At 41.7% G+C, this 27,573-nt stretch overlaps 1 protein-coding gene across 1 annotated transcript in view; it reads left to right on the top strand.

Annotated features, from left to right (window-relative positions):
- tmem33 (transmembrane protein 33) overlaps window positions 1-24,815 on the top strand; it is a 34,009-nt gene extending 9,194 nt beyond the window's left edge. The window contains exons 2-8 of the mRNA XM_055636987.1: window positions 535-588; window positions 7,371-7,465; window positions 10,649-10,836; window positions 12,092-12,159; window positions 14,463-14,596; window positions 14,735-14,818; window positions 23,557-24,815. Of these exons, the coding sequence (XP_055492962.1) occupies window positions 547-588; window positions 7,371-7,465; window positions 10,649-10,836; window positions 12,092-12,159; window positions 14,463-14,596; window positions 14,735-14,818; window positions 23,557-23,686 (741 nt within the window). The 5' untranslated portion in view covers window positions 535-546 and the 3' untranslated portion in view covers window positions 23,687-24,815. The remainder of the gene's footprint in view (window positions 1-534; window positions 589-7,370; window positions 7,466-10,648; window positions 10,837-12,091; window positions 12,160-14,462; window positions 14,597-14,734; window positions 14,819-23,556) is intronic.
- The last annotated feature ends 2,758 nt before the right edge of the window (window positions 24,816-27,573 follow it).

The raw sequence follows: 27,573 nt of genomic DNA, 5'->3' as shown, positions 1-27,573 counted from the left end.
TCTTGTGCCCCACCTGGACTTTCAGCTATTTCTCCCACTTCCCTTCCATCTGCATTCCTTTCTCTAGCTTCACAATTTGCAACTTCAATTATTTTGTCTCACACCTGTCTTTTCATCTCTGGGCTGGGTCCTTCATCTGCCTATCAAAAAAAGCCCCCCACCCGTGGCAACCTATTACCTGCCTGACTTTGTCTTGCCCCTTCACTCTTCCAGCTTTTTTCCTCTCCCTACAATCAAATAAGGGTCCCGACCTGAGACGTCACTTTTCCATGTTCTTCTGAGATGCTGCTTGACCTGCTGAGTTACCTGTGCTCTGTCTCTTTTTTGTAAACCTGCATCTGAAATTCCTTGTATCTTCCTGGATAACAAAACTAGTATGAATGGGTGATGAATGGTCGGTGTGAACTCAAATGGCTGAAGGTACTGTATCCATGCTGTATCTCTAAACTAAACCCTCATTCTTCAGCATCTGGAATTCCTAGTTTTTCTCTTTTAGGATATGTTTGATTAACTAACATTTTGTTTCTCTTCTAGCATTATTTTGGAATGGCAGACTCGACAAGAAATGGCCCTCAGGGCGGTATCTTGGTGAGTACAACAAAATACTCTTGGTTCATGGCCAGTTTCCGATACAGCTGAGTATCTAGTTTTAATCTGACTGTGTTTATCTAATCTGACTGAATTTAATCTGATATAAATAATCTGCTGGAAATAGCAGGGGACCGGGTGTCAAATGAGATGGAGGAACTGAGTGAAATCCAGGTTAGCCTGGAAGTGGTGTTAGGTAAATTGAATGGATTAAAGGCTGATAAATCCCCAGGGCCAGATAGGCTGCATCCCAGAGTGCTTAAGGAAGTAGCCCCAGAAATAGTGGATGCATTAATGATAATTTTTCAAAACTCTTTAGATTCTGGAGTAGTTCCTGAGGATTGGAGGGTAGTTAATGTAACCCCACTTTTTAAAAAGGGAGGGAGAGAGAAAACGGGGAATTTCAGACCAGTTAGTCTAACATCGGTAGTGGGGAAAATGCTAGAGTCAGTTATTAAAGATGGGATAGCAGCACATTTGGAAAGTGGTGAAATCATTGGACAAAGTCAGCCTGGATTTATGAAAGGTAAATCATGTCTGACAAATCTTATATAATTTATCGAGGATGTAACGAGTAGAGTGGAGAGAACCAGTGGGTGTGTTATATCTGGACTTTCAGAAGGCTTTCGACAAGGTCCCACATAAGAGATTAGTATGCAAACTTAAAGCACACGGTATTGGGGGTTCGGTATTGATGTGGATACAGAACGAATGGCAGGCAGTGACTAGTGGGGTAACGCAAGGCTCGGTGCTGGGACCCCAGCTATTTACAATATATATTAATGATTTGGACGAGGGAATTGAATGCAACATCTCCAAGTTTGCGGATGACACGAAGCTGGGGGGCAGTGTTAGCTGTGAGGAGGATGCTAGGAGGCTGCAAGGTGACTTGGATAGGTTGCGCGAGTGGGAAAAGGCATGGCAGATATAGTATAATGTGGAGAAATGTGAGGTTACCCACTTTGGTGGCAAAATCTGGAAAGTAGACTATTATCTGAATAGTGGCTGAATTAGGAAAAGGGGAGATGCAACGAGACCTGGGTGTCATGGTACACCAGTCATTGAAAGTACTCATGCAGGTGCAGCAGGCAGTGAAGAAAGTGAATGGTATGTTAGCATTCATAGCAAAAGGATTTGAGTATAGGAGCAGGGAGGTTCTACTGCAGTTTACAGGGCCTTGGTGAGACCACACCTGGAGTATTGCATACAGTTTTGGTCTCTTAATCTGAGGAAAGACATTCTTGCCATAGAGGGAGTACAGAGAAGGTTCACCAGACTGATTCCTGGGATGGCTGGACTTTCATATGAAGAAAAACTGGATAGACTCGGCTTGTATTTGCTAGAATTTAGAAGATTGAGGGGGGGATCTTATAGAAACTTACAAAATTCTTAAGGGGTTGGACAGGCTGGATGCAGGAAGATTGTTCCCAATGTTGGGGAAGTCCAGAACAAGGGGTCACAGTTTAAGGATAAGGGGGAAGTCTTTTAGGACCGAGATGAGAAAAACATTTTTCACACAGATGAATCTGTGGAATTCTCTGCCACAGAAAGTAGTTGAGGCCAGTTCATTGGCTATATTTAAGAGGGAATTAGATGTGGCCCTTGTGGCTAAAGGGATGGAGGAGGAGAGAAGGCAGGTACAGGATACTGAGTTGGATGATCAGCCATGATCATATTGACTAGCGGTGCAGGCTCGAAGGGCCAAATGGCCTACTCCTGCACCTATTTTCTATGTTTCTCTATGTTTCTATGTTTTTATATTTCATAAATGCTTCATGTACTGGACTTTAAAATAAATGATGACTATTTTCATCTGACTAAGATTTATCTTTGCATTATCAGTGCGATCACCTGAACATCTTCACTAAGTTGCCATATTTTTTCAATGCCATTAGATTATTTTTTTTGCTCGCTTGATTGCAATCAGGAAATTATAATGATGGATGTGTTACTGGCTGTTAAGAGGGTTGGATTAATCGGTTGGAACAAGTATGCTGCAATAGAAGTTTGAAAAGTTCAGATTCTGAACTTGATGTAAGCAATATAAATGCAACGGCTCAACTAAATCACATCTATAGTATCAATGTTTCTTTTTTATTGAATAAGGAGATGATTTTTAAATATTTTAACATCGTTTTTAAACACCTAGAACATAGAAAAGTACAGCACAGAAACAGGCTGTTTGGCACACAATGTCTGTGCTGAATATGATGCCAAGTTAAACTAATCTCATCTGCCTGCACATAATCAGATCCCTCCATTCCCTGCATATCAATGTGCCTATCTAAAAACCTCTTACTGTTTGCACCTTCCACCCTCCATGTAAAAAAAGAACTTTGCCCCTTCTTTGGGGGTAGGGTATTGACATGGTTAGAGAACTGGTTGGCAGGCAGGAAGCAAAGAGTAGGAATTAATGGGTCCTTTTCAGATTGGCAGGCAGTGACAAGTGGGGTGCTGCAAGACTCGGTGCTGGGTCAAATTATATTAACGATTTATACGAGGAAATTAAATGTAACATCTCCAAGTTTACAGATGACACAAAGCAATGTGGCAATGGATGGCAATGTGAGCTGGGAGGAGGATGCTATGAGGCTGTAGGGTGACTTGGATAGGTTGGATGAATGGGCATCCATGCCACCAAAGTGGTAACCTCACATTTATCCACATTATACTGCATGGCAGATGCAGTATAATGTGGATAAATGTGAGGTTACCACTTTGGTGGCAAGAATAGGAAGGCAGATTATTATCTGAATGGTGTCAGATTAGGAGAAAGGGAGGTGCAATGTGTTCTAGGTGTGCTTGTACATGTCACTGAAACTAAACATGCAGTGAAGAAAGTCAATGGCATGTTGGCCTCCATTGCGAGAGGATTTGAGTTTAGGAGCAAGGAAGTCCTACTGCAGTTGTAAAATATGCTGGTGAGACCACATCTGGAGTACTGTGTGCAATTTTGGTCTCCTAATTTGAGGAAGGACACTATTGCTATTGAGGGAGTGCAGCGTAGGTTCACCAGGTTATTTCCCGGGATGGCAGGACTGACATATGATGAAAGAATGGGTCGACTGGACTTGTATTTGCTGGAATTTAGAAGGATGAGGGGATCTTATAGAAACATATAAAAATTCTTAGAGCATTGGACAGGGTAGATGCAGGAAAGATTTCCCGATGTTGGGGGAGTCCAGAATCAGGGGTCAAAACTTACCAATAAGAGGTAGGCCATTTATGACTGAGATGATGAAAAACCTTTTCACCCAGAGTGTTGTGAATCTGTAGAATTCTCTGCCACAAAAGACAGTGGAGGCCAATTCACTGGATGTTTTCAAGAGAGAGTTAGATTTAGCTCTTAGGGCTAAGGGAATCAAGGGATACAGGGGAAAAGGCAGAATGAGGTACTGATTTTGAATGATCAGCCAGGATCATATTGAATAGCTGGCTCGTAGGGCCGAATGGCGTAATCTACCTATTTTCTATGTTTCTACCCCTGCACATCTCCTTTAAACTTTGTCCCTTCTATCTGAAAGCTATGCCCTCAAATCTTTGACACTTCCACCCTGGGGAAAAAAAGGTTTTGACTGTCCACCCTATCTATGCCTCTCAAATGTTATAAACTTGTACCTGTCCTTCGTTCAGAGAAAATAATCCAAGTTTGGATAGAGAATTTGCTTCATGTATGGAAGGAGAGGGTGATGCTGGAGTATCGTTTTTCAGGCTGGAGGCCTGGGACTAATAATGTGCCTCAGTGATCGTTGCTGGGTCCATTTTCTTATTTTTATCAATAATTTGGATGAAAATGTAGAAAGTACGATTAGTGATTTAGCAGATGACACTAAAGTGGGTGGTATAAATAGAAGTCAAACCAGGGCAGGACTTACACAGTGAATGGCAGGAAGTGTTATAGAGCAGAAGGATCCGGAAGGGCATGTGCATAATTCCTTGAAATTGGCATTGCAAGTCAATAGGGTGGTCAAGAAAGCTTTTGGTACATAGGTTTTCAGCAGTCAGTGTATTAAATATAGAAGTTGGAATGTTATGTTACAATTGTACAATACCTTGGTGAGGCTGAATTTGGAGTCTTGTTAAAGTTTATATTTCTTTGCTATAGGAAGGATGCTGTTAAGCTAGAAAAAGTGCAGAGAAGATTTATAAGGATTTTGCCAGGTTTGTCCAGGTGTTCAGCTATTGGGAAAGTTTGGGTAGGCTAGGACTATTCCTTGGAGCACAGGAGGATAATGGGTGACCTTAGAGGTGTATAAGATCACGAGGGGAATAGATTCAAGAATATTTTGTCATATGTCCCAAAATGGAATAATGAAATCCTTACTTGCACAAGCAGCACAACTGATTTGTAAACTTAGAACTCTGTAAACCCCATAATAAAGAAAGAAAAAGTTCAGTGTATAAATGTAAAAAAAACAATGTCTTTATTAGTTTAGAGCCTATTTGGGGGTTGTAATGTTTAATAGCCTGATGGTTGTAGGGAAAAAGCTGCTCCTAAGCTTACAGTTTTCAGACTTTGATACGTTCCCAGTGGCAGGAGTGAAATGAGAGCATGGCCTGGGTGGTGTAAGTCTCTGATGCTGGCTATGTTTTTGAGGCAGCAACTCTTGTAAGTACCTTTGATCATCAAGAGGTCAATATCTGTGATGGACTGGGCAGTGTTTCCCATTTTGTTTGCAATCTTTGTTTCTGGTTGTTCAGATTTCCCAGAGTGAATGCACAGAGTTTTTTACCCAGAGTTGGGGAATCAAAAACCAGAGGACATAGGATTAAAGTGAGAGGGGAATAATTTAATAAGAAATTAGAGTATTGTGCAGTTTTCTGGTCGCCCAATTACAGGAAGGATGTGGATTCTTTGGAGAGGGTGAAAAAGAGGAATACCAGAATGCTGCCTAGATTAGAGGTATTAGCTATAGAAATTGAGAACAACTTTCGCACACAGGGTATGTGGAAGGAGCTTACAGAGGAAGTTGTTGAGGCAGGTTCTATGACAACATTTAAAATACACTTGGGCAAGTACAGGGATAGGAAAGGTTTATAGGGCTAAGGGCCAAATACAGGCAGGTGGGACATCTTGGGCATCTTGGACGACATGGGCAATATAGGGTATCTTGGATGACATGGGCAAGTTGGACCAAAGGCCCTGCTTCCGTGCTACATGATTCTGACTGACTGCTTATAGCTAATACCCTCTGATCTAGGCAGCATTCTGGTATACCTCTTTTTCACCCTCTCCAAAGACTCCACATCCTTCCTGTAATTGGGCGACCAGAAAACTGCACACAATACTCCAAATGTAGTTGAATTAATGTCCTATAAAATTGCATCATGACTTCTTGACTCTTGTACTCAATACTCTGACTGATGAGGGCAAGTATACCATGTGTCTTCTTTACCATTGTTTATTTGAGTTGCCACTTTCAGGGAACTCTGGGCAATAGACAATAGGTGCAGGAATAGACCATTTGGCCCTTCGAGCCAGAACCGATCAACCACAATCAGTACCCTGTTCTTGCCTTCTCCCAATATCCCTTGATCTTTAAGAACTCTATCTAACTCTCTTGAAAGCATCCAGAGAATCGGCCTCCACTGCCTTTTGAGGCAGAGAATTCCACAGATTCACAACTCTCTGGGTGAAAAAGTTTTTCCTCATCTCCGTTCTAAATGGCCTACCCCTTATTCTTAAATGTGGCCCCTGGTTACATATATCACACAATTTGCAGTAGTAGTGTGACACAAGATGCTGGAGTAACTCAGCAGGACAGGCAGCATCTCTGGATAGATGGAATAGGTGACATAAATGCTGTATACCTTTAAGCCCCCTAGTAATTACTGCATAATTTCCCAGGCCTAATTTCTGGTTCCTTCTTCCAAACTGATGATAAATGAGAGAAATACATTAGTCTTTGTTTTACAACCATGAATCATAAAATGAAAATTATATTTCAGGATTTAAAAACTCAATTGAATGCCATATGCATTCCCACACTTAAATTGTTCTGTTATTGTCTACTGTTCAATAAAACAAGAAGTCTACATTGACTCTTAAAATTGGTTAACAATAAAACTATTGTGGGAAATAGCATAATCCTCTGAATTAACCATGAGTTTCTGCTATTGATGCTTATGCGTGCACATTCAAGTTCCCATCCCAGTTCATAAATCATTGTTTTCATGTCAGGGATGTTAAAATTGATTTGAGTGCAAGCGTAAAGGATTTATTTGAATTGATCTATTTGATTCATGACAATCCAAATTATCTGTTCTATTTCATGAATATTATTACTGTGGTTTAATTTTCTATTTGTTAATGCTCCTGTGATACTTTTTCGTGATTTAAATGGTGTTTGGAAGTGATTATTACTTTTTGACTTTATTAATTCCTGAGAGTTTTTGGCCCATCTCCTAGTGTTTGATTGCCAATCAAATGCAATTGTTGAAACAATAATATATAAATTTGTGTTTTGGAATATGTATGAATTTTCCAAATATTGCAGGAATTTTCTGTTAATAGTGTTAGCCACTACCCTCATATAAGAACTTACTTTGTTTTGTTTTTTTTTAAAATAATGAACCTGTAAAATCCTGTGGGGATTTTATGGAGTTAGAATGTCGTTGCCTTCTGTCCACTTTCCAAACGTCCCTTTGCCTGCAAGCAACCTACTTCGATCCACTTCTACAAGTTCCTTTCTAATAATTTTGTTAGATGTTGGTTTTGATTGGGATTTTGGCATATTTGTATTTGATAATACTTCATAATTACAAATCTCTTTCATTTTCAGCAATACATGATGGGTAACAAACTGGAGGCTGCCATGTGGCTTTCTCGGATTTTCACAATTTATTGTTCCATCTTGTTCATATTTCCTTTTATGGGGTAAGTATCATTTCTTAAATTGATTGAATTAGTTTTCACATTGAAGGAAAATGTCTTACTCGTATTGAAAAATGCTTGTGATGCATCATCATTTTAGTGCAGTTATCTTTGATATAGCAATGCATTTTTATTTATACACCAGTCTAAAGGCCATGAATGTTAGTTCAGTGGACACAAAATGTTGGAGTAACTCAGCGGGTCAGGCAGCAACTCTGGAGAGAAGGAATGGGTGTCTACCTTCGATTTAAACCAGCATCTGCAGCTCTTTTGTACAAATGTTAGTACAGTGTTTTATGGAAGCATTTTGTGGAGTAAATAAAATGGTGGCTTATTCAAATGATAATATGATAGTGTGGAATGATATATATTTGGTTGTTTATAGGATATTGTTTATTTAAATAGGTTGGACATAGCATTAACATTTCAAGGTTATGAATTGCACCTGTACTAATCTCTATTCTAATTTAAAAAAAATAATGAACCTGTAAAATCCTGTGGGGGTTTTATGGAGTTAGAATGTCGTTGCCTTCTGTCCACTTTCCAAACGTCCCTTTGCCTGCAAGCAACCTACTTCGATCCACTTCTACAAGTTCCTTTCTAATACCATCAAAGTTAGCCTAGCACCAATTTAGAACTATAACTTGAGGACCAGTCCTGCCCTTATGCACAAATATTTTAAAGTTAATAGAGCAGTGGTTGCTGGACCTCAGTCACTTGCTTTACCCATTCACCAAGAGTAGGTCAAGCTTTGCTCTCTTCCTTGTAGGGCCCTTCACGTATTGCATGAGGACACATTCCTGAACACACTTTCCAAATTCCATCCCATTTAAGCTCTTGGCACGATTGCAATCTCAGTCTATACTGGAAAAGTTATAGCTACCCTATTAATTTTGTGATCTCTTGGCCTATTTGTTGCTCTAATTCCTGCACCTCTAACCTTTGGATGATCCTTCAACAATGGCATCTCTGAATACTGTTCAGTTTAGCTTTATGTACAGTGAAAAACATTTGTTGCGTGCTATCCAGTCAGCAGAAAGACAATACATGATTACAATCAAGCCATTTACAGTGTATAAAAAAACATCATGTATGTGTACATGATAATGGAATAACGTTTAGTGCAAGGTAAAGCCAGTAAAGTCCGAGCAAGGATATCTGAGGGTCACCAAGGAGGTAGATAGTTCAGCATTGCTCTCTGGTTGCGGTAGGATGATTCAGTTGCTACTTCTGTGGTGTTCTCCTTAATCAATAAAGCAACTCCCCCTTCTCCTTTATACCCACCTCTATCTCACCTGTAGCCCCTGTACCCTTGAACATTAAGGTGCCAATCTGTCTCTCCCTTAGCCAGGCTTCTGTAAAAGCTGTAACATTCCAGTTGCATGTACACATCCATGCCCTCAGTTCATTAGCCTTGCTGTCAGACCTTGCTTTGAAATAAATGCAGTTTTATCTAACCGATTTTTCTCAATCCTTGCCTTACTCCTACCTATCCTGTCTACTGAACATGATGTCACTAGCTTCTGTACCGACTTCTAGCCTTCCACCTGCCTCACTACTGCATCAGATCGTGTTCCCCTGTCAATCTAGTTTAAAGCCTTCCGAGTAGCACATGCAAACCTGCCTGCCAGGATAGAGGTCCCCAACCAGTTCAAGTGCAACACATTTCTCTTGTATAGGTTACCTCTGCCCCAGAAGAGATCTCAATGACTCAAAAAATCCAAATTCCCTACCCCTGTACTCCTCAGCCACTCATTCATCCATCCCTCCCTCACTAGCATGTGGCATGGGGCATAATCCAGAGATTACTACCCTTGGTCCTACTTTTCAACCTTTTGCCTAACTCCCGAAAACCACTGTGCAGGACCTCATCTGTTTTCCTACCTATGTAATTTGTGTCAATGTGCACAATGACCCGGCTACTCATCCTTTTCCTACAGAATTATCTGCAGCCACTCCGAGACATCCTAAACCCAAATATCAGGGAGCCAACACACCATTCTGTAGTCCTTTGTGCGGCCACAGAGTCTCCTATTTGTCCCCTAAATAACGGTTCCTCTACTTGTATATTTCCATCTGACCATCCTATCCTGCTGTGCTTCAGAGGTACACCTGGTGCCACATACCTGACAGCTGCTGCTGCTCTCCTCTGAACGCTCATCCTCCCTTTAGCAGCATCCAAAAGGGTATACTTGTTTTCGAGGAGAATGTCCTTGGGGGATTCCTGCACTCACTACCTACTTCTTTTTCCATCTATTTTTCTGCATGTACTTTTGGTATGACCACCTCATTGTAACTCCCATATATGATGCTCAGTCTCCTTGATGATCTTGAGGCCATTCAGCTACAGTCAATCAGGAGCTGCAGTTGGATGCACTTCCCATAGGTGTAGTCCTTGGGGACACTGGAAGTTTACCTGACTTTGCATCCTACAGGAGAAGTTTATCGAGCTAGCTGCATCCCGAATGCACTTAGACTAAAGAAGAAAGTTACAAAAAAAAGTCCATACTGTATCTTGCCATCACCCTCTGCTCAGCCTTCTCGCCAAAGACTTTGACCATAAAACGTCAGTCTTCTGATTATGATGCTTATGTTTTAAATTGTAAAGTGTAAGGTTCCTGATTTTTAGTGAGAAAGTTAACTTTCATGACGAAGACCCTACCCTTGAAAAGGCAATGACAAGTTGCCATTCCTGATTTCTGATGAGTATTTCTTGAAGTGTAGGTTAAATGATTATAGAATGATAGTTGTATTAAGTAGACTTTTGTATTACCCCAAAATGAGTTTCAGACTCGCACAAGGTATTAAAGCTATCAGTAAGAAAAAAGAGCAGCAAAAGCTGGTCTATACCAAAGATTGACACAAATTGCTTGAGTAACTCACCAGGTCAGGCAGCATCTTTAGAGAAAATGGATAGGTGACGTTTCAGGTCAGTACCCTTCCTCAGACCCAAAATGTAATTTATCCAGTTTGTGTCTTATCAATATCCCCACAACAATTTGCGTACAGTAGATACATTTGATAACTGAACCATTGCAAACCATTGTCTTCAGGAAAATTTGGGAAAACATTTCAAAGGTTTTGTTTTTCTAAATAGTGCATACATTTTGAAGATTGCTTAAATTATTAAAGTGGGTAATGATATTGCAAAATATATTTATTGAAAGCTGGTCCTTTGCTTTACAGGTTATATGAAGCAGCCAGTTTTTACCAACGTGCTTTGCTGGCAAATGCCCTTACGAGTGCACTTCGATTGCATCAACGTTTACCTCACTTCCAATTGAGCCGTGCTTTTCTGAATCAGGCCCTGCTAGAGGACAGCTGCCACTATCTCCTTTTCTCATTAATCTTTGTCAACTCTTATCCAGTTACAAGTATCCTTTAAATATTGACTGCATTAAAGTGGAGTTGAAACACTGCCATAAAATACAAAAAATTTAAATGTACACAACTGATCTTCCTGTTTGTACTCTTGTTATTTAAATTTACAATTGAACGTTTTTATAGCGAGTCCCTAAGACGCTCATTTGCTGTGTAAGTATGGAAATAAGGTTTTGCTCACTTCAAGTTGTCTGTAAGAGATTTGTCCTTATGCCAAGTAGCTTTTTCCACAAGACCAATATTTGCACCTGATGTGATCCTTGGAACTAAATTCCTGCTGATATCCCTTTTAGGTGGCGCAACTAGTAGAGCTGCTGCCTCACAGCTCCTGAGTCCCGGATTTAATCCTGACCTCGGGTGTGTGGAGTTTCCACGTTCTCTTTGGGACCAAGTGGGTGTCCTCGGGGTGCTTCGCTTTCCTCCCACATCCCCAAAATGTGCAGTATTGTAGGTTAAATGCCTCTGTATATTGCCCTTAGTGTATAAGGAGTGAATGAGAAAGTGCGATAACATAGAACTAGTGCGAACAGGTGATCGATGGTCAGCATGGACCCGGTGGGCTAAAGCACCTGGTTTCCTGCTGCATCTCTTAATCTCATTCAATTAATCCTTCATTTGGGGTCGTACAATATTTTGATTGGAGCCTCTTTGTTTAGGAGTTTTGGGAAGTTTCAAGATTAAGGTAGGAGTTTCAAGGAATATTCGTCAGAGACTTGGATCTAAGAGCAGGAGTCTGGACTCTTGTTTTGAGAGAAGACTTAGGACAGTGTCTTTGGACATGTGCATTGAACAGGGAAGTTGAGTATGGGGAGGTGAGAGGACCTGAGGGGGAATTGTATGGAGGGGTAGGCAGGTTTTATGGGTTGCAAGGTGTGTGGGGAAAAATGTAATTTCTTTTTGAAATTGAAAAATATTTGTGCATCTTCAACTTCTGTTGATCACATGTTAGAAAATTCAGCAATGGCTATGCTATAGATTATACAATCATTAGTTCATTTAATTTGCTTTGCATAGGATTGGGTGTAGAAAGTGGTTCTATAATAGATTGGACCAGAAGTAATATTTTGTTCCATAATGCTTTGCGATTCCATGAAAGAGGTGAAAGATGATTGAAAATGCCAATGTATTATTTTTGCAGTGAAGTTTCTGGATGTATCAGCAGTATTATTAGTTTTAAATTTATAGATCCATTAATATAAATTTTTGGTTTATGACTAGTGAATTTTTTTTCCTTAACTGTCTCCTCAGTGAGTATTTTTCCTGTGTTTCTATTTTCTCTGTTACATGCTACAGCCTATACAAAGAAAATTTTGGATGTAAGTATTGTTTCGCAACCAAACACCTTTCTGTGTGCTATTGAGGTGAATCGTGCAGACATTTTGTTAGTATGAAACATGTTTCAGCTCTTTGTAGTACATACTTCAAAAACTGTTCAAATAGTTCTGTGGGTTCCATTTTCCAGAATGAAACAGAAAGCTGAAGGGGGCATTGTCCATAGCACCATGAAATAACTTTGCTACCAGTCTCTAATCTGTCTGATTTAGAGTCAGTCATACAACATGGAAACAAGCCCGTCAGCTCAACCCTTTAATGCCACATAGGATATCCATTTAAGCCAGTCCCATTTGCCCATATTTGATCCATGTATCTCAAAATCTTTTTTGGTGTTGAATATTTTGAGTATTTAGCAGTGGAAAATATAAGCCTTTCTTATAATCATATCTTGGAGTTTGGTGACATTCCTTTAAACAAAATTTCCAAAGAAAATGTTACTTGGCAAATACAAAGAATACTATTAAATTCCAACTCCAATCAGTCCAAGAGATATGCAAGACCTCCTCCCACAAGTCCAGATTTACTTTTGGGACTCCACATTTGTGCAGTTATTTCTTCAGTTGTGGTGTATCAAACAACAGACACCCCCCAACTAAAATAAACGTTACATACTGTAAATTCTTACGTAAGTCAGGTTTCATGCAGGTCAGGATCACCTTAAAACTTGGTAGAAACAAAGAACTGCAAACGCTGGTTAATGCCCAGAAGGACACAGTGCTGGAGTAACTCGGCAATCAATCTGGAGAAGGGTCCTGACCCAAAAGGGCCATGTTCTCCATAGATGCTGCCTGACCCGCTAAGTCACTCCAGCACCTTATGTTGTTTCATCTTAAAACTAGGCGCTGGTCAGCACCAGCGAGCTCATCTTCATCAGCTATCGCACCGTCCAGTTGACACAGCTGTTGTTGCGACTCACTTTGTAGCCCTTGGCCAACAGCACTTTCATCAGGTTACTCTCACCAATAGAACACGCTCGGTCACCGAGGGGCTCCTTCCCAAGGGTATTGTAGACAGTGAAGATGGTTATCAAAAATTCTAGAAGGATCAGGATCGGCTGGGCAATTGGGCTGAGGAATGGCTAATGGAGTTTACTGCAGCCAAGTGTGTATTTTGACAAGTCAAACCAGAGTGGGACCTTCACAATGAATGACAGGGCCCTTTAGTGTTGTAGAGCAGAGATATTGTGGTATCACAGGTAGATGGGGTGTTAAATAAGGTCTTTGATATATCAATATCTGATTATAGAAGTTGGGGTGTTGGGTTGCTGAGGCTGCATTTGGAGTATTGTGTTTGGTTTTGATCATTCTGCTATAAGAAGGAAGTCATTAAGTTGGAAAGAGTGCAGAGAAGATTTACGAGGATGTTGCCAGGACTTGAGGGCTTGACCTATAGGGGGGAGAAGTTTGGCAGGCTAGGCCTTTATTCGTAAGACCGTAAGAGGCTGGATGGTGATCTAGTAGAGGTGTACAAAATCATGAGGGGGATACGTATGGTGAATGCTCAGAATTTGTTTTACCCAGAATAGGGGAACGAGAAATAGACGGCATTGGATTAAGGTGAGAGGGGAAAGATTTAATACGAACCTGAGGGAAAACCTTTTCACTCAGGGTGGTGGGTATATGGAATAAGCTGCCAGAGGATTGAGGCAGGTACTTTAACAGTATTTAAAAGAAAGTTGAACAGGTACATGGAAAAGAAAGATTGAGAGGGATTTGGGCCAACGTAAAATGGCATGTAGCAAGGACAAAGTCTAATCTGAAGCAGATTAGGTTCATAAGTGATTATGTACAGAATTAGGCCATTCGGCCCATCGAGTCTACTCAGCCCATCCTTGATATATTCGGCCCATCAAGTCTATCAGAGTTATAGACTGCTGATCACTAATCATTCTCATGACTCGAGTGAGACTTTAATAGAGGACTAATTATGTATTCTAAATATCCCGGGGAAAAGATTCCCAGGAAAATGGGACCATTTTTTTCTGACCCTGTATCGGAGTTGCAGCACGTGGCAAAAGATTCAGAATCAAACTTGTAAAGTACATTGCCCCTTGGAGGTGGAATTTATTTATTGCTAATTTATCATTCTGGCTGAAGAACTCTCACAAAAATGTATGCCACAAAGAGGTAGCAAATTAGAAGACATTTTTATCTAGGTTTAGGAAAATATGTTTAAAAATTACTATTGAAAATACTTACGCATCAGGATTGATTGCAGAGAATTCTTAGGGTTTCAGAGAACAGAGAAGGTTATAGCAACTAACAACTGCTCCTGTTCTTTTTAGATCCTGGGTTCAGGCAGTTTGGCTTTTTTGAGGAACATGTTGGATAAAATTTCAGCCAATCAGCAGAATATTTTGAAGTTTATTGCTTGCAATGAAATTTTTCTGATGCCAGCCACAGTCTTCATGCTCTTAAGGTAATATGACTTAATGGGGATATTTTTGTCATAACTTAATCTGCTATTAAATTTCATTTAAGCAATATAGTTATTTGCATGCATGAAACTAGCAATGTGGATGCATTGCAATAATTTTCCATTTTTACTTTTTTATAGCGGCCAAGGAAGTTTGTTACAGCCTTTCATTTACTACAGATTTCTTGCACTCCGATACTCTTCTCACAGAAACCCCTATTGCCGGTATGTATTTCAGTGGTTTGGTGCATTGGTTAAACATCTTAATCGAACTTGAAGTGAATCTAGTGTCGCATGGAATGCTGTTACAAATTTTATTTTTAGAAAGGTAGTACGAGTTGTCAGGAGTAATAATTATTAGTCAAAGACTTGTCCTGAAATTGCTTACTATTGCAACTGATTCTTTAATTGATAATCCAAGTTTCATTGAATGTAAGAGGATAGTTTGTCCTGAACCGACACTGACCTCTAAAGTATATGTTCTTTTGAAGAAGACAATTTAGTTTAGTTTATTATGTGGTTGATAAAAAGTTGTTACTCTTGAGCTGATTTTTTTAAATTTCCGTAGACAACACTGAATTCCCCAGTACTGTTACAGTTGTACAAGATGTTGGTGCGTTGCGCCGCATTTGGAGTACTGTGGTCAGATTTTGTCATTCTACTCTGGATCCAGATATCCCAGTCCCATGTTTGAATCGACAGAACGCCACAGGAGATCCTTTTTCCCTGTGGCTATCAAACTGTACAACTCCTCCCCTTTCTGTCGTGGGGTAGACTAACTCCCCTTCCCCCTCCTCCCCAATCTTTGCACATTCCCAATCCTGGACTTTCCACTTGTCATTTTAATTTCATGTATCTTGTTATGTTTTGTATTGTATTCTTGTATTGTATTCAAATTTATTGTCATTGTCTCAATTTGAGACAACGAAATGAATTTCCCTTACAGGCAGTATCATAAAAAAAATCACACAAAAAACAAATAAATAAATAATAAATAAATAAAACATATTAAAAATAAAATTGAAATTGAATTAAAAAAAACCACAAACACAGAAAGTCCACGACACAACATAACATAAATGGCACCAAGGTGAGGATGGCACTATAGTCCAGCCAGCCTCCCCTCCGTGTTCATCCGTGGTCGGGGCCTTCCGAGCACCCGCAGTCGCCGCCCCGGGTGGCCCGATGTTCAGGCCCTCACGCCGGGCTGGTGGAACACCAACGCTGAACCCCGACGGTGAGCATCCTCCTCCTCAGCGGCCCAAACCTCCTGATCAGCTGCCTCCCGCTGCCGGAGTCTGCAGCTCCTAAGTCCGCAGGCCGAGCCGGGCAGAGTCACAGGACCCCGCACTGTCCATCAGCGCCGCCCGCGTTGGGAGCTCCGCAAACCGCAGCTCCATGATGTCGGTGCAGCAGGTCCAGCACTCCGGGCTCCAGACGGCGACCCCCGGTAAGGCATCGCCAGCCCCGCGATGTTTCAGCGCTGTCCCGCCGCTGCTGGAGCTCCGGTCGATCCCGGCAGGAAGGCCGCGCCAATCCAGGTAGGTAGGCCGCTGTGGGGGGAGGGGGGCAAGGACGCGACTCGAATAATAGTCGCGTCCTCACCAGGAAGCGACTGAAGGACGGTATCCCCCGCACCGTGCCCTCTTCCCCCACATAAAAACACCAAAAAAACACAATAAAACACACTTTACATAACTAAATAAACAAAAAAAACCAAAAAGATACCGGGCTGTAGGAGGATGCTGCTGGCACCAGCACCATCGGAAGTACAACACTTTTATGACTGTTGGCGCACCAATTTCCCTCTTGGGATAAATAAAGTTCTATTGTTTCGTATTGTATGCCCTGGGTTCATCTGCCCTACGTATCAGGCCTCTTGCATTGAAATAAATCCAGTTTAAACCATCGGACATCTTTCGCTCCATCTTGCCTGTCTTGTCGAGTCAACTTATTCTCTTTATCTTTGCATTTGTTTCAACTTTCTCATCTGCCTCACTGCTGCTTTGATTCCCACCCTACTGACAGGCTAATTTAAATCGTCCCAAGCAGCTCTAGCAAATCTCTCTGCCTGGATATTGGTCGCCTCCAGTTTGGGTATAGCCTATCCCTCATGTAGGTATTAACTATGTCCCTGTCACAAGAGTTCAAATACCAGAGCCTTTGCACCCTTCACCAAGACCTCAGTCATCTTCCTTATCCTTTTATTCCTGTTCTCACTAGCACATGGCATCAGAGGCATTTCGAGATTATTACCCTTGAGTTCTTACTTTGTACTCTCCTGCCTAATTCTCTGTATTCAGTCTGCAGGACATCATCACTTCTCTTACATATAATATTATCATTATTATTATTTATTTATTATTATTATTATCGTTGAAAACATTAGCGACGCAGTGGTGCTGGTTTCCGACGGGCACGGTGACGGACGCACCACACATCTCTGTCCGCCATACAGCTGGCAAGCTCCTCTTTTGTCTCTGCACATGCGTCTTCCATCAACGTCTTCAGCATCGTCTTGATTGGCCGTCCCGGATCACGTCATCCATGGGTGGGTTCCCACAGCACAACCTTGTTTGCTGGCATTTCTGGGTGACGGTGGCGGTGACCAGCGAGCCTCATCCTTCTCCACCTGATCTTCTCGGTCAGAGGTGGAATCTCCCCATAGAGCTGGGCGTCGATGATGTGGTCCCTGCAACTGACATTTTGAACTTTTCTGAGTATTCGGGTGTAGGTACCATCGATAGCCTCACGTCCGTACAATAATATGGTCTCTACAGATAGACAATAGGTGCAGGAGTAGGCCATTCGGCCCTTCGAGCCAGCACCGCCATTTAATGTGATCATGGGTGATCATCCACAATAAGTACCTCGTTCCTGCCTTTTACCCATATCCCCTGACTCCGCTGTCTTTAAGAGCCCTATCTAGTTTCTCTTGAAAGTATCCAGAGAACATTGCCTCCACCGCCCTCTGAGGCAGAGCATTCCACAGACACAACTCTGTGTGAAAAAGTGTTTCCTCATCTCCGTTCTAAATGGCTTACATCTTATTCTTAAACTGTGGCCCCTGGTTCTGGACTCCCCCAACATTGGGAACATGTTTCCTGCCTCTAGCGTGTCCAAACCCTTAATAATCTTATATGTTTCAATAAGATCACCTCTCATCCTTCTAAACTCCAGAGTATACAAACCCAGCCGCTCCGTTCTCTCAGCAGATGGCCTTATGAACCCACGCTGCACTTCCTCAATAGCAAGAATGTCCTTCCTCAAATTTGGAGACCAAAACTGCACGCAATACTCCAGGTGTGGTCTCACTAGGGCCCTGTACAACTGCGGGATCTCTTTGCTCATATACTCAACTCCTCTTGTTATGAAGGCCAACATGCCATTCGCTTTCTTCACTGCCTGCTGTACCTGCATGCTTACTTTGATTGACTGATGAACAAGGAGCCCCAGATCCTGTTGTGCTTCCCCTTTTCCCAACTTGACACCATTTAGATAATCTGCCTTCCTGTTTTTGCTACTAAAGTGGATAACCTCACATTTATCCACATTAAACTGCATCTGCCATGCATCTGTCCACTCACCCAACCTGTCCAAGTCACCCTGCATTCTCATAGCATCCTCCTCACAGTTCACACTGCCACCAGCTTTGTCATCTGCAAATTTGCTAATGTTACTTGTAATCCCTTCATCTAAATCATTAATATGTATTGTAAATAGCTATGGTCCCAGCACAGAGCCTTGCGGTACCCCACTAGTCACTGCCTGTCATTCTGAAATGGACCCGTTAATCCCCACTCTTTGTTTCCTGTCTGCCAACCAATTTTCTATCCATGTCAGCACTCTACCCCCAATACCATGTGCCCTAATTTTGCCCACTAATCTCCTATGTGGGATCTTATCAAATGCTTTCAGAAAGTCCAGGAACACTACACCCATTGGCACTCCCTTGTCTATTTTCCTAGTTACATCCTCAAAAAATTCCAGAAGATTAGTCAAGCATGATTTCCCCTTCGTAAATCCATGCTGACTCGGACTGATCCTGTTACTGCTATCCAAATGTTCGGCTATCTCATCTTTTATAATTGACTCCAGCATCTTCCCCACCACTGATGTCGGGCTAACTGGTCTATAATTCCCTGGTTTCTCTCTCCCGTCTTTCTAAAAAAGTGGGATAACATTAGCTAACCTCAGTTGCATGGAAGACTCTCAGTTTGAGACCCTTAGACACCCGAGACGTCCAGATTTTCCCCATGTTATTGAGAGCTTTCCATGCGAGCACTTTCCGGACCTTGATGTCAGTCTCCAAGCACTGCATTCAAGCTCCCAGGTACTTGAAGTCCTCCACTTTCTTGAGAGATGCCCCGCCACTGGTCTTGAGAGGCACATGGTCACCAACGTTGAACGCCATGTACTCCGTCGTCTTGGCATTGAGGTGGAGCCCATTTTTTCGCACTCCGTCTCGACCCTGCCTAGCAGCTCCTGTGCCTCCCTAATCTGGTCTGACAGCAGTACGATGTCGTCAGCAAAGTCGAGGTCTGACAAGTTGACTGGCCCGATTCTTCTCGAATGCCTTGGGTTGATTGTGAAGCCGAGGTCCTCATGTTCCTTGAGCGCCTGCCTCATGGCATAATCAAGGACAATGACGAAGAGAAAGGGTGCCAGTGTGTCTCCCTGTAAGACCCCCGCAAGGATCCCGAACACTTTGCTCTCGCCATCCGGGATGCCAACCTTGGCCGGGTTGCCCAAGTGCATATCCTCAATGGCTCTCAGGAGACGAGGAGGGATACCGTAAGCCTTCAAAATCCTGATCATTTTGCATTGATGAATCAAGTCAAATGCCTTCTTGAAGTCTACGAAGGTTAGGTACCTATATCATTAAAACCAATGTATACAACAACCTCTGGTTGCTCTTCCTCTACCTAGCTCTCCCTCTCTCCACCGTTCCCTGTGTGCCTCTGTGCCAGTCATCATGCCACAGACTTGGCGGCTGCTGCTCTTCACTGAATTGCCACAAAGGAACATTGCAGTCTCTGCCTATCTCCTCTGGCTTTTCTGGTGGTCGCCCATCTACCTGCTGCCTGAACGTTAGGTGTGATTATCTCACGGATAGTCCTACCTATAATGCTCCAGTGTGAGTTCAACTCCACTCGCTTGATGCAGTCGGTCAAACTGCAACTGGGCACTTCCCACATGTGTAATCACCAGGGGACACTGATCTCCCACAGCCTGCAGGAGGAGCATACAACTGCCCCAACTGCCATCCTAACCGCAATGAGGCTGAAGAGGAAAATATGAACAACCTTAGCTTATCTTACCTTTCCACTGCTCAGGCTTCTTGCTGAAACCTCTTGATACAAAGTTTGAGTACTTACCACTCAAATACAGTGCTTGGCTCTCAAACAACCAGTTCAAAGTGGATGTAGATACAAGGAAATGCAGATGCTGGTTTATCAAAAAAAAAAACATTCTGAAGTAACTTAGCGTGTCAGGCAGCATCTCTAGAAAACATGGATAATGGACTTTTCCGGTTGGATATGTGATGTTTCACAGGGCTCGAAATTAACAGTTGCCCGGCTGCCAATGGCCACTTAAAGTCCCGCCGGACAACCTAAAAGCCGTGTCATTTTGCCCGGCTTGGCAAGCACCCGGGACACGTACCATTCAACTCTGAATGGGCCGCCCTCTCTATCTCTCTCTCTCTCTCTGTCACTCTCCGTCTCCGCCCGCCATCCGTGTCTGGGTCTCAACTCTCCGGCCGCTCCTCATCCGCCGGCATGGCCAGCCGCCTTGCACATGCGCACTGCCACAGCAACTGGTCGGTGCCGGGCACTTTCTCCCTCCCTTTGCATTGTGGGCGATATGGCCGCCATTGCTGTCCGGTCGCCGCCTCACCGCGACTGCTGAAAACCAACACAGAATCATTCCCTGGAGCTGGAGTAACTCTTGCTTCTTGGTTTTCTTGGTTTTAAATTCCAAATGGAATTTAAACTGGAGGTGGTGGAGGGTCCACCACCAAACTCCAAACTCTGAACAATAACAGCCTATTGCACTTTATCTGTTTATTTATTGTGATATATATGGTCTATGGTATATAAACATACTGAACTTGTATGTCCTGTTCTGTATTATGTTTACATGTTCTGTTGTGCTGCAGCAAGCAAGAATTCCATTATCCTATCTGGGACACATGACAATAAAACTCTCTTGACTTGGAGCAAAAAAAGGGTTCTTGGGGAAAAAAGAGCTACCTTAAATTTAGTTGCGTCTGGTTGGGTAACTATGGTAGGGTGAAGACTATTCCATGCTTTAATTGTGCGGGGGAACTCCATGGAGCAGCCAGCATCTCTGGATAGAAGAAATTGGGTGATGTTTCGGGTAGAGACCTTTCTTTAGACTCCCTCTGGTTTTAGTGTTTTTAGTTTAATTTAAAGATACAGCGTGGAAACAGGCCCTTCGGCCCACTGCGTCCACGCTGACCACCAATCACCCATACTCTAGTTCTATCCCACACATTAGCGACGTAAGTCGAGAGTATTTTATTTTCTCACGTTCCACTTAGAACAATGAAATCCTTACTTGCAGCAGCACAACAGAATATGTAAACATAGTACTCTGTAAACAATGTTATGAACGTGAAAACGAAGCTGTATGTATTTTATATATACACACACACACATTTCCCTCCTGGGATTAATAAAGTTCTATCGTATAGTATCGTGTGTGTGTCGGAAGGAACTGCAGATACTGGTTTAAACTGAAGATAGACATAAAAAGCTGAAGTAACTCAACAGGTCAGACAGAATCTCTGGACAAAAGGAAAATATTACGTTTTGGGTTAGGTCTGAAAAAGGTTCCTGCACTCCTTTGGAATGTGGAAGGAAACAAGAGCACGTGGAGAAAACCCGTGCGATCAAAGAGAAAAGGAGCAAACTCCATACAGACAGCATCCATATTCAGGATCAATTCTGGGTCTCTGGCACTTTTAGGCAGCAACTTTATGGCCAATGTACTGCACCATAGTCTTGAACTGAATTAAAACATACAGTAGCTGTAAAGGGGGACATAGCATCACTTAGAGATTTAAGACTGAAAATGGATAGTTTCTTTTTTTTAGTAACCAAAGTTATCAACGTATAATTTTTTGTGTGTTGGAAAACAAAATAGTGGCACAGCTGGTAGACTTGCTACCTCACACGCCAGAGATCTGTGTTCGATCCTGTCCTCGGGCACTGTTTATGTTGAATTCACACATTCTCCCTGCAAGCGTGTGGGTTTCCTCCCACATCCCAAAGACGCATTGGCTTTGTAGGTTCTTATCTCTGTAAAATTGCTCCTAATGTGTAGGGAGTGGGTGAGGAAAGTGGGATAAGAGAACTTGTGTGAATGGGTGGTAAACAAAAAAGCTGGAGAAAATCAGCAGGAGAGGCAGCATCTATGGAGCGAATGAATAGGCGACGTTTCAAGTCGAGACCCTTCTTCAGACTGATGTCGGGGGGGGGGGGGAGCACGGGAAAAAGGAAAGGAAGAGACAGAGACAGTAGGCTGGGGGAGAGCTGGGAATGGGAGGAGAAGGAGGGAGAAAGCAAGAACTACCTGAAATTGGAGAAGCCAATGTTCGTACCGCTGGGGTGTAAACTACCCAAGCGAAATATGAGGTGCAGCTCCTCCAATTTGCGGTGGGCCTCACTCTGGCCATGGAGGAGGCCCAGAACAGAAAGGTTAGATTCGGAATGAGAGTTGAGTTGAAGTGCTGAGCTATTGGAAGATCAGGTTGGTTATTGCGAACTGAGTAGAGGTGTTGTGCGAAGCTATCGCCAAGCTTGCGCTTGGTTTCGCCGAGGTTGATCATACGCTGAATAATCTAACCACATTTTTGTTTGGAAGTGGAAAGAAATAATAGAAATTGCATTCATTGCAATGTGTAAAAAGAGTTGAGATACTGTATTATAATTTTGCTGCATGTCATTGTGATATATATCATGTCTTGATTGGTGAATATATTTAGTTTGTGACCTTATTTGAAGCAGAAATAATATGTGAATGCTTCATTGAGCATAATTCCGACTGATAACTACGCAATTCGTCCAAGCACATTATCGCACGCGTCATGCAAGCCGTCTTAAATGACCACCTAAACTGTCATTTGGCAACTTAAAAAGCTGCCAAGGTTGCCCGGCTGGAAACAGAAAAAAAAAAAGTTAAGTGAGAGCCCTGTTTCATTCTGAAGACGGGTTACAGCCCGAAACGTCATCTATCCGTGTTCTCCAGAGATACTGCCGACCCGATAAATCACTCCAACATTTTGTCTTTTTTTGTCAAAATGGATGCTCCGCTTGAGTCTGTCTCCTTTCTATTTATTTCAACGAACTATGCCTTAATGCTTGCTTTTTAAATCTCCCGCGCTCCTCTCCAGCTTCACACGATCTAAAACTAACAAGACTAGGCAAGCCTTAAAGGCTGTTTTTAAAATCTCCTGCACTACTCTTGTCACAGTGCCCACAACCTAGAAGAGCAAGGGTAACTGATGCATGACATTTAATCATAGCAATGTCATCACCCACGCGTTTTTTTCCTACTATCACCCTATTCTGATTTAGAAATATTACTGATCTATCTTCTTTGTTGGGTCTAAATCATGAAATTCTCCACAACGAGTGTTTTTGCAGTGTTTTTCAGTGGTATCCCATTTCCCACCTTGAATGTCTTTGAAAAGGTCGCAGTACATACTGACGAAGTTGTGCTCATTTTCTATGAATGAATAAAGTTATGAATGAAATGTACTTGTACATCATGTTTACCTTGTCATTCCCATTTAGCTCATGAAATATTCTCATAAGGAAAATGAGAAGGGTCATTATCTGACATATTTCAGGTTATTGCTATCTATCTCTTGTTGCTAATTGTTGAATACGAATCTGAGCCATACCAAGATGTTAACACCCCTTTTTGCGTTTCAGAACTCTCTTTTCAGAACTGAAATTACTGTTGGAACATTTAATCATGAAACCTGTCTGCCCTGGATTTTTGCGAAATATGTGTCTTAATTGCATTTCCTTTGTAAGTCGATTGGCTCCCACCGCAAATTGACGTGAAAACAATGCATCCTCTGTGAAAGATAAATAAACATACTGAGCAACTGATTAATGTTACAGGCTGTCAGCCTAGATATATTCCAAATGCTTGTTTTTTTTTTAGAATCCCATTCATATGAGATTTTATCTTTGAACAAAATTTGTTAAACTCAATTTCAATTTTTGGTTAAATTATCTAATTGAAATGGTTGGCTAAGGTATTGAAAAACTAGGATGTTCGTATGGATTTTAATTTTTAACTGATGTAATAATGGTGAAATAAATGTTTACTTTTAGTTATTAGAGGGAAAATGGAAAAATGGCACTGAAGGTAATTGGTCTTGATGTGCACTTGTTTGAATGTTCACGATCTTAGATTTTGTTGTCTGTACCCAAAACTTTGTATTTTGATTAATATATAGGGTATCCAATTCATTAAATGGATAGATTACACGTCAGACACTGCATCCTGAAGTGTTATGTGAAATCAAACACAAATAAAATGTCATTGTTTGTCCGTTTACACTGTAAAATGTCTGTTTCCCACTCAATCAGAATACCCAATGAATAAGTTTATTAGAAAAATGTTGAGGCGGCTCAAATTAATCAGACTGCATTTAAATGGAGGTAAATATTAGCTCCAATAAGGATAAACCTCAATGTGGCAGAAAAGATATTTAATGCTCACTGGGATATGAGCATTTCTTAAATGTGTTTCACACTGCATAAAAGGATCTAATGTCGATTTTATAACAGGTTTTCGATATTTGAATGATGTATATTTAAGGCATGTAACTATTACCAGCAATTTGCACTGAAATAATTGCATTCTAGTTGTCAAAATTTAATCCTTTCTACGAGAACCTGTATTGGTACAGAATGTTCACAATAATGAAATACAAGCTAAATTAGCTAGAAAATTAAAAAAATATGTTTTTTTAAGATGTGTTTAAAAATTCATACATAGCAAATCAAATATTTATGTAACCAATTTCCCATTCCAACCAATGCAAGACAGACTGATGCTGTTATGTAGTGTTGGTGTTTTTTTTTTTGTTTCTGTTCTGTCAACCAAGATGTGGTATGTATTGGGAATTTTATTGACTGAAGTTCCTGTACCTAATAAAGCATAACATTGAAATGGCTGTATTATTTGCTGTATTCAAGTTTACTTTGCAGTTTGGTTGCCATATCTGTCATTTTACACTTTAATTTTCCTGCCATATTTCAGTCAGATTTCAGGTTTTACATCCATGCCAAACTAAATCTTTTGAAATATTGCTATTTTTTACCTAATTCCTTATTGCAGATTGAAATGATCTTTAATTCAAAACAAATGGATATTTTGCAATGATCTCCACCAAGTAGAATTTGAGTGTAAGACAATACTTGCACCTTTATTGCTATTATATGTAAACATGGACAAAAACACAGCTGTTAGATAATTAAAATAAATGATAAATGCTGGAAATGTTCCCCAAGAATTTGTGATCTAGCTGAACCCTCCTGAGTTTTTTCTTCTTAGCATTGTTAGCATTCAGGCCTGGTCTGTTGAAGAAAGATTATTCTTCTCCAACATGAAGTTCACGTCAGTCCATTTATTGAACTAGTTTCCAATTTGTTTTGGATGGGGCAAGGGTGTGGGAATATGCATTCCATTGTAGTTGATGGTGTTGTCATACAAAGAGCTTGGCCATTGCTCTGTCATCAACCAAAGATTTGGATGAGAAGATGTGGCATTTTGGGAAGTCAAACCAGGGCAGGACCTTCACAGTCACTGGTCGGGCCCTGGGGAATTGTAGAAAGAAGGCTTTGAGGTGTAAAAGTACATAATGCCCTGAAAGTGGCGTTGCAAGTAGATTGGGTGCTGAAGAAGGATTTTGATAGGCTGGCCTATCAGTTAGGAAATTGAGTCTAGGAGTTGGGAAGCTATGTTGTTGTTGTACAAAATGATGGTGAGGCCGCACTTTAGTGTAGTTTATTATTATTGTCCCGTGTACTGAGGTACAGTGAAAAACTTTTGTGTGCTAACCAGTCAAAGAAAAGACTGCCATATATTTATTGCAGATTTTTTTGCATCTGCACTGTTTTGATTTAGTTTAGTTTATTATTGTCACGTACCAAGGTACAGTGGAAAACCTTTTGTTGCCTGCTATCCAGTCAATGAAGACTATACATGATTACAATCAAGCCAATCACAGGGCACAGATACAGGATAAAGGGTATAACTGCAAGATAAAGTCTGATTAAAGAAATTTCAAAATGTCTCCAATGAGGTAGATGGGCGGTCCGGACTGCACTTTAGCAGATGAGAGAATGGATCAATTTCCTGACAACAGCTGGGCAGAAGGTGTCCCTGTATCTAGAGGTGCGTTTTCAAACTTCTGTACCTTTTGCTTGATGGGAGAGAAAAGGGAGGCTGGTCCTTGATTATGCTGATAGATTGGCCAAGACAGTGAAGTGTAGATGGAGTCAATGGAAGGCAGGTCAGTTGTGCTGTGGTCTGGGCTATGTCCACAACCCTGCAATTTCTTGTGGTCTTTGATGGATCTGTTCCCAAACCATGCTGTAATGCATCTGTTTAAAATGCTTTATGTGGTGCATCTATGCAAGTTGGTGAGGAAGACGTGCCAAACCTCCTAAGCTGCCTGAGGAGGTAGAGGCATTGGTGTGCTTTCTTGGCCATAGCTTCGATGTGGCTGGTCCAGGAAAAAATGCAGTGATATTTATTCTTAAACCTTCGACCATCTCTACTTCGGTGTCAGCAATGTATACCATGGTGTGTGTACTCCTTTGCTTCCTGAAGTCAATCATAATCACCTTTGCCTTGCTGGCATTGAGGGAGAGGTTGTTGTCTTGGCACCAGATTACAAGGTTCTCAATGCCTTTTCTGTACTCGGTCTCATCATTTGATAGCCTGCCCAGTACAGTTGTGTTGTCATCAAATTTGTAAATTGAGTTAGATTGGTAGTTAGGTAGGGATGAATGTAGTGGATGCTGTTAAGCTGAAAAGAATGCAAAGAAGATTTATGAGGACATTGCCAGCACTTGAGGGCCTGAGCCACAAGGCGTGGTTGGGTAGCCAAGGGCCTTTTATTCTTGGGTATATAAAATCATGAGAGGAACACATAGGGTGAATGCAGTCTAGGAGAATCAAAAACTCGAGAGAATAGGTTTAAACAGAGGGGGGAAATTTAATAGGAAATTTGAAGGGCATTTTCACTCCGGTGGTGGGTACATAGAATGAGAGCTGCCAGAGGGCAGTAGTCGGCACATGGTTTTGAGAGCTTTGGGTAAATTGGGATAGCTTAGATGGAGCATCTTGGTAGGCATGACTATGACTAACAAGCACACTACATTCCCCATGAATGCTGGATAGACAAGAGTATGCTGTCTGATTTTAAAACGTACTCGAGAAACCATTGTGCCTGCATATTCTCAGTGGTAGACTATACAGATGGTCTTGAGCATGTGTAGGATTTGCTGGTCGTATAAATTGTCAAACTATTAGAAGTTCAGCAATGTAATTGGGAAAATAAGTGTACACCATTTATCAGGCTTATCGTGTTAGGAACATATTTATAGTTAGTCATAAAGTGCAAAAGTTTTCAAAAGTGAAAGGCCGAGCATTTCATTCACTGGGTTCGATTTGTGCCTGAGTGAGCTGTAAGGTGGCCAGCTGGGCTATGCTACTTCTGAGGTCTCGATTGTGGCCTCGCAGCTGCAGGGCAGTCTTTGCCTACCATGCTTTCCCCCCCCCCCCCCCCCTCGGTGCTCCAATGTCAGCCGCGGGAAGGCTGTGTGAGACGAGGCATGGCACTTACATGGGTTGGGGTTGAGGTGATGGTGGAGTGGGTCTGGAGGTCTTGCCTCCACCTGGGACTCGATTAGATCGAGTGCTAC

This window comes from Leucoraja erinacea, chromosome 1, assembly GCF_028641065.1.
Source record: "Leucoraja erinacea ecotype New England chromosome 1, Leri_hhj_1, whole genome shotgun sequence".
In the NCBI taxonomy this organism is placed as follows: domain Eukaryota; kingdom Metazoa; phylum Chordata; class Chondrichthyes; order Rajiformes; family Rajidae; genus Leucoraja; species Leucoraja erinaceus.
Note: the sequence above shows the minus strand (reverse complement) of the source record. Positions and strands in the feature narration are given on the sequence as shown.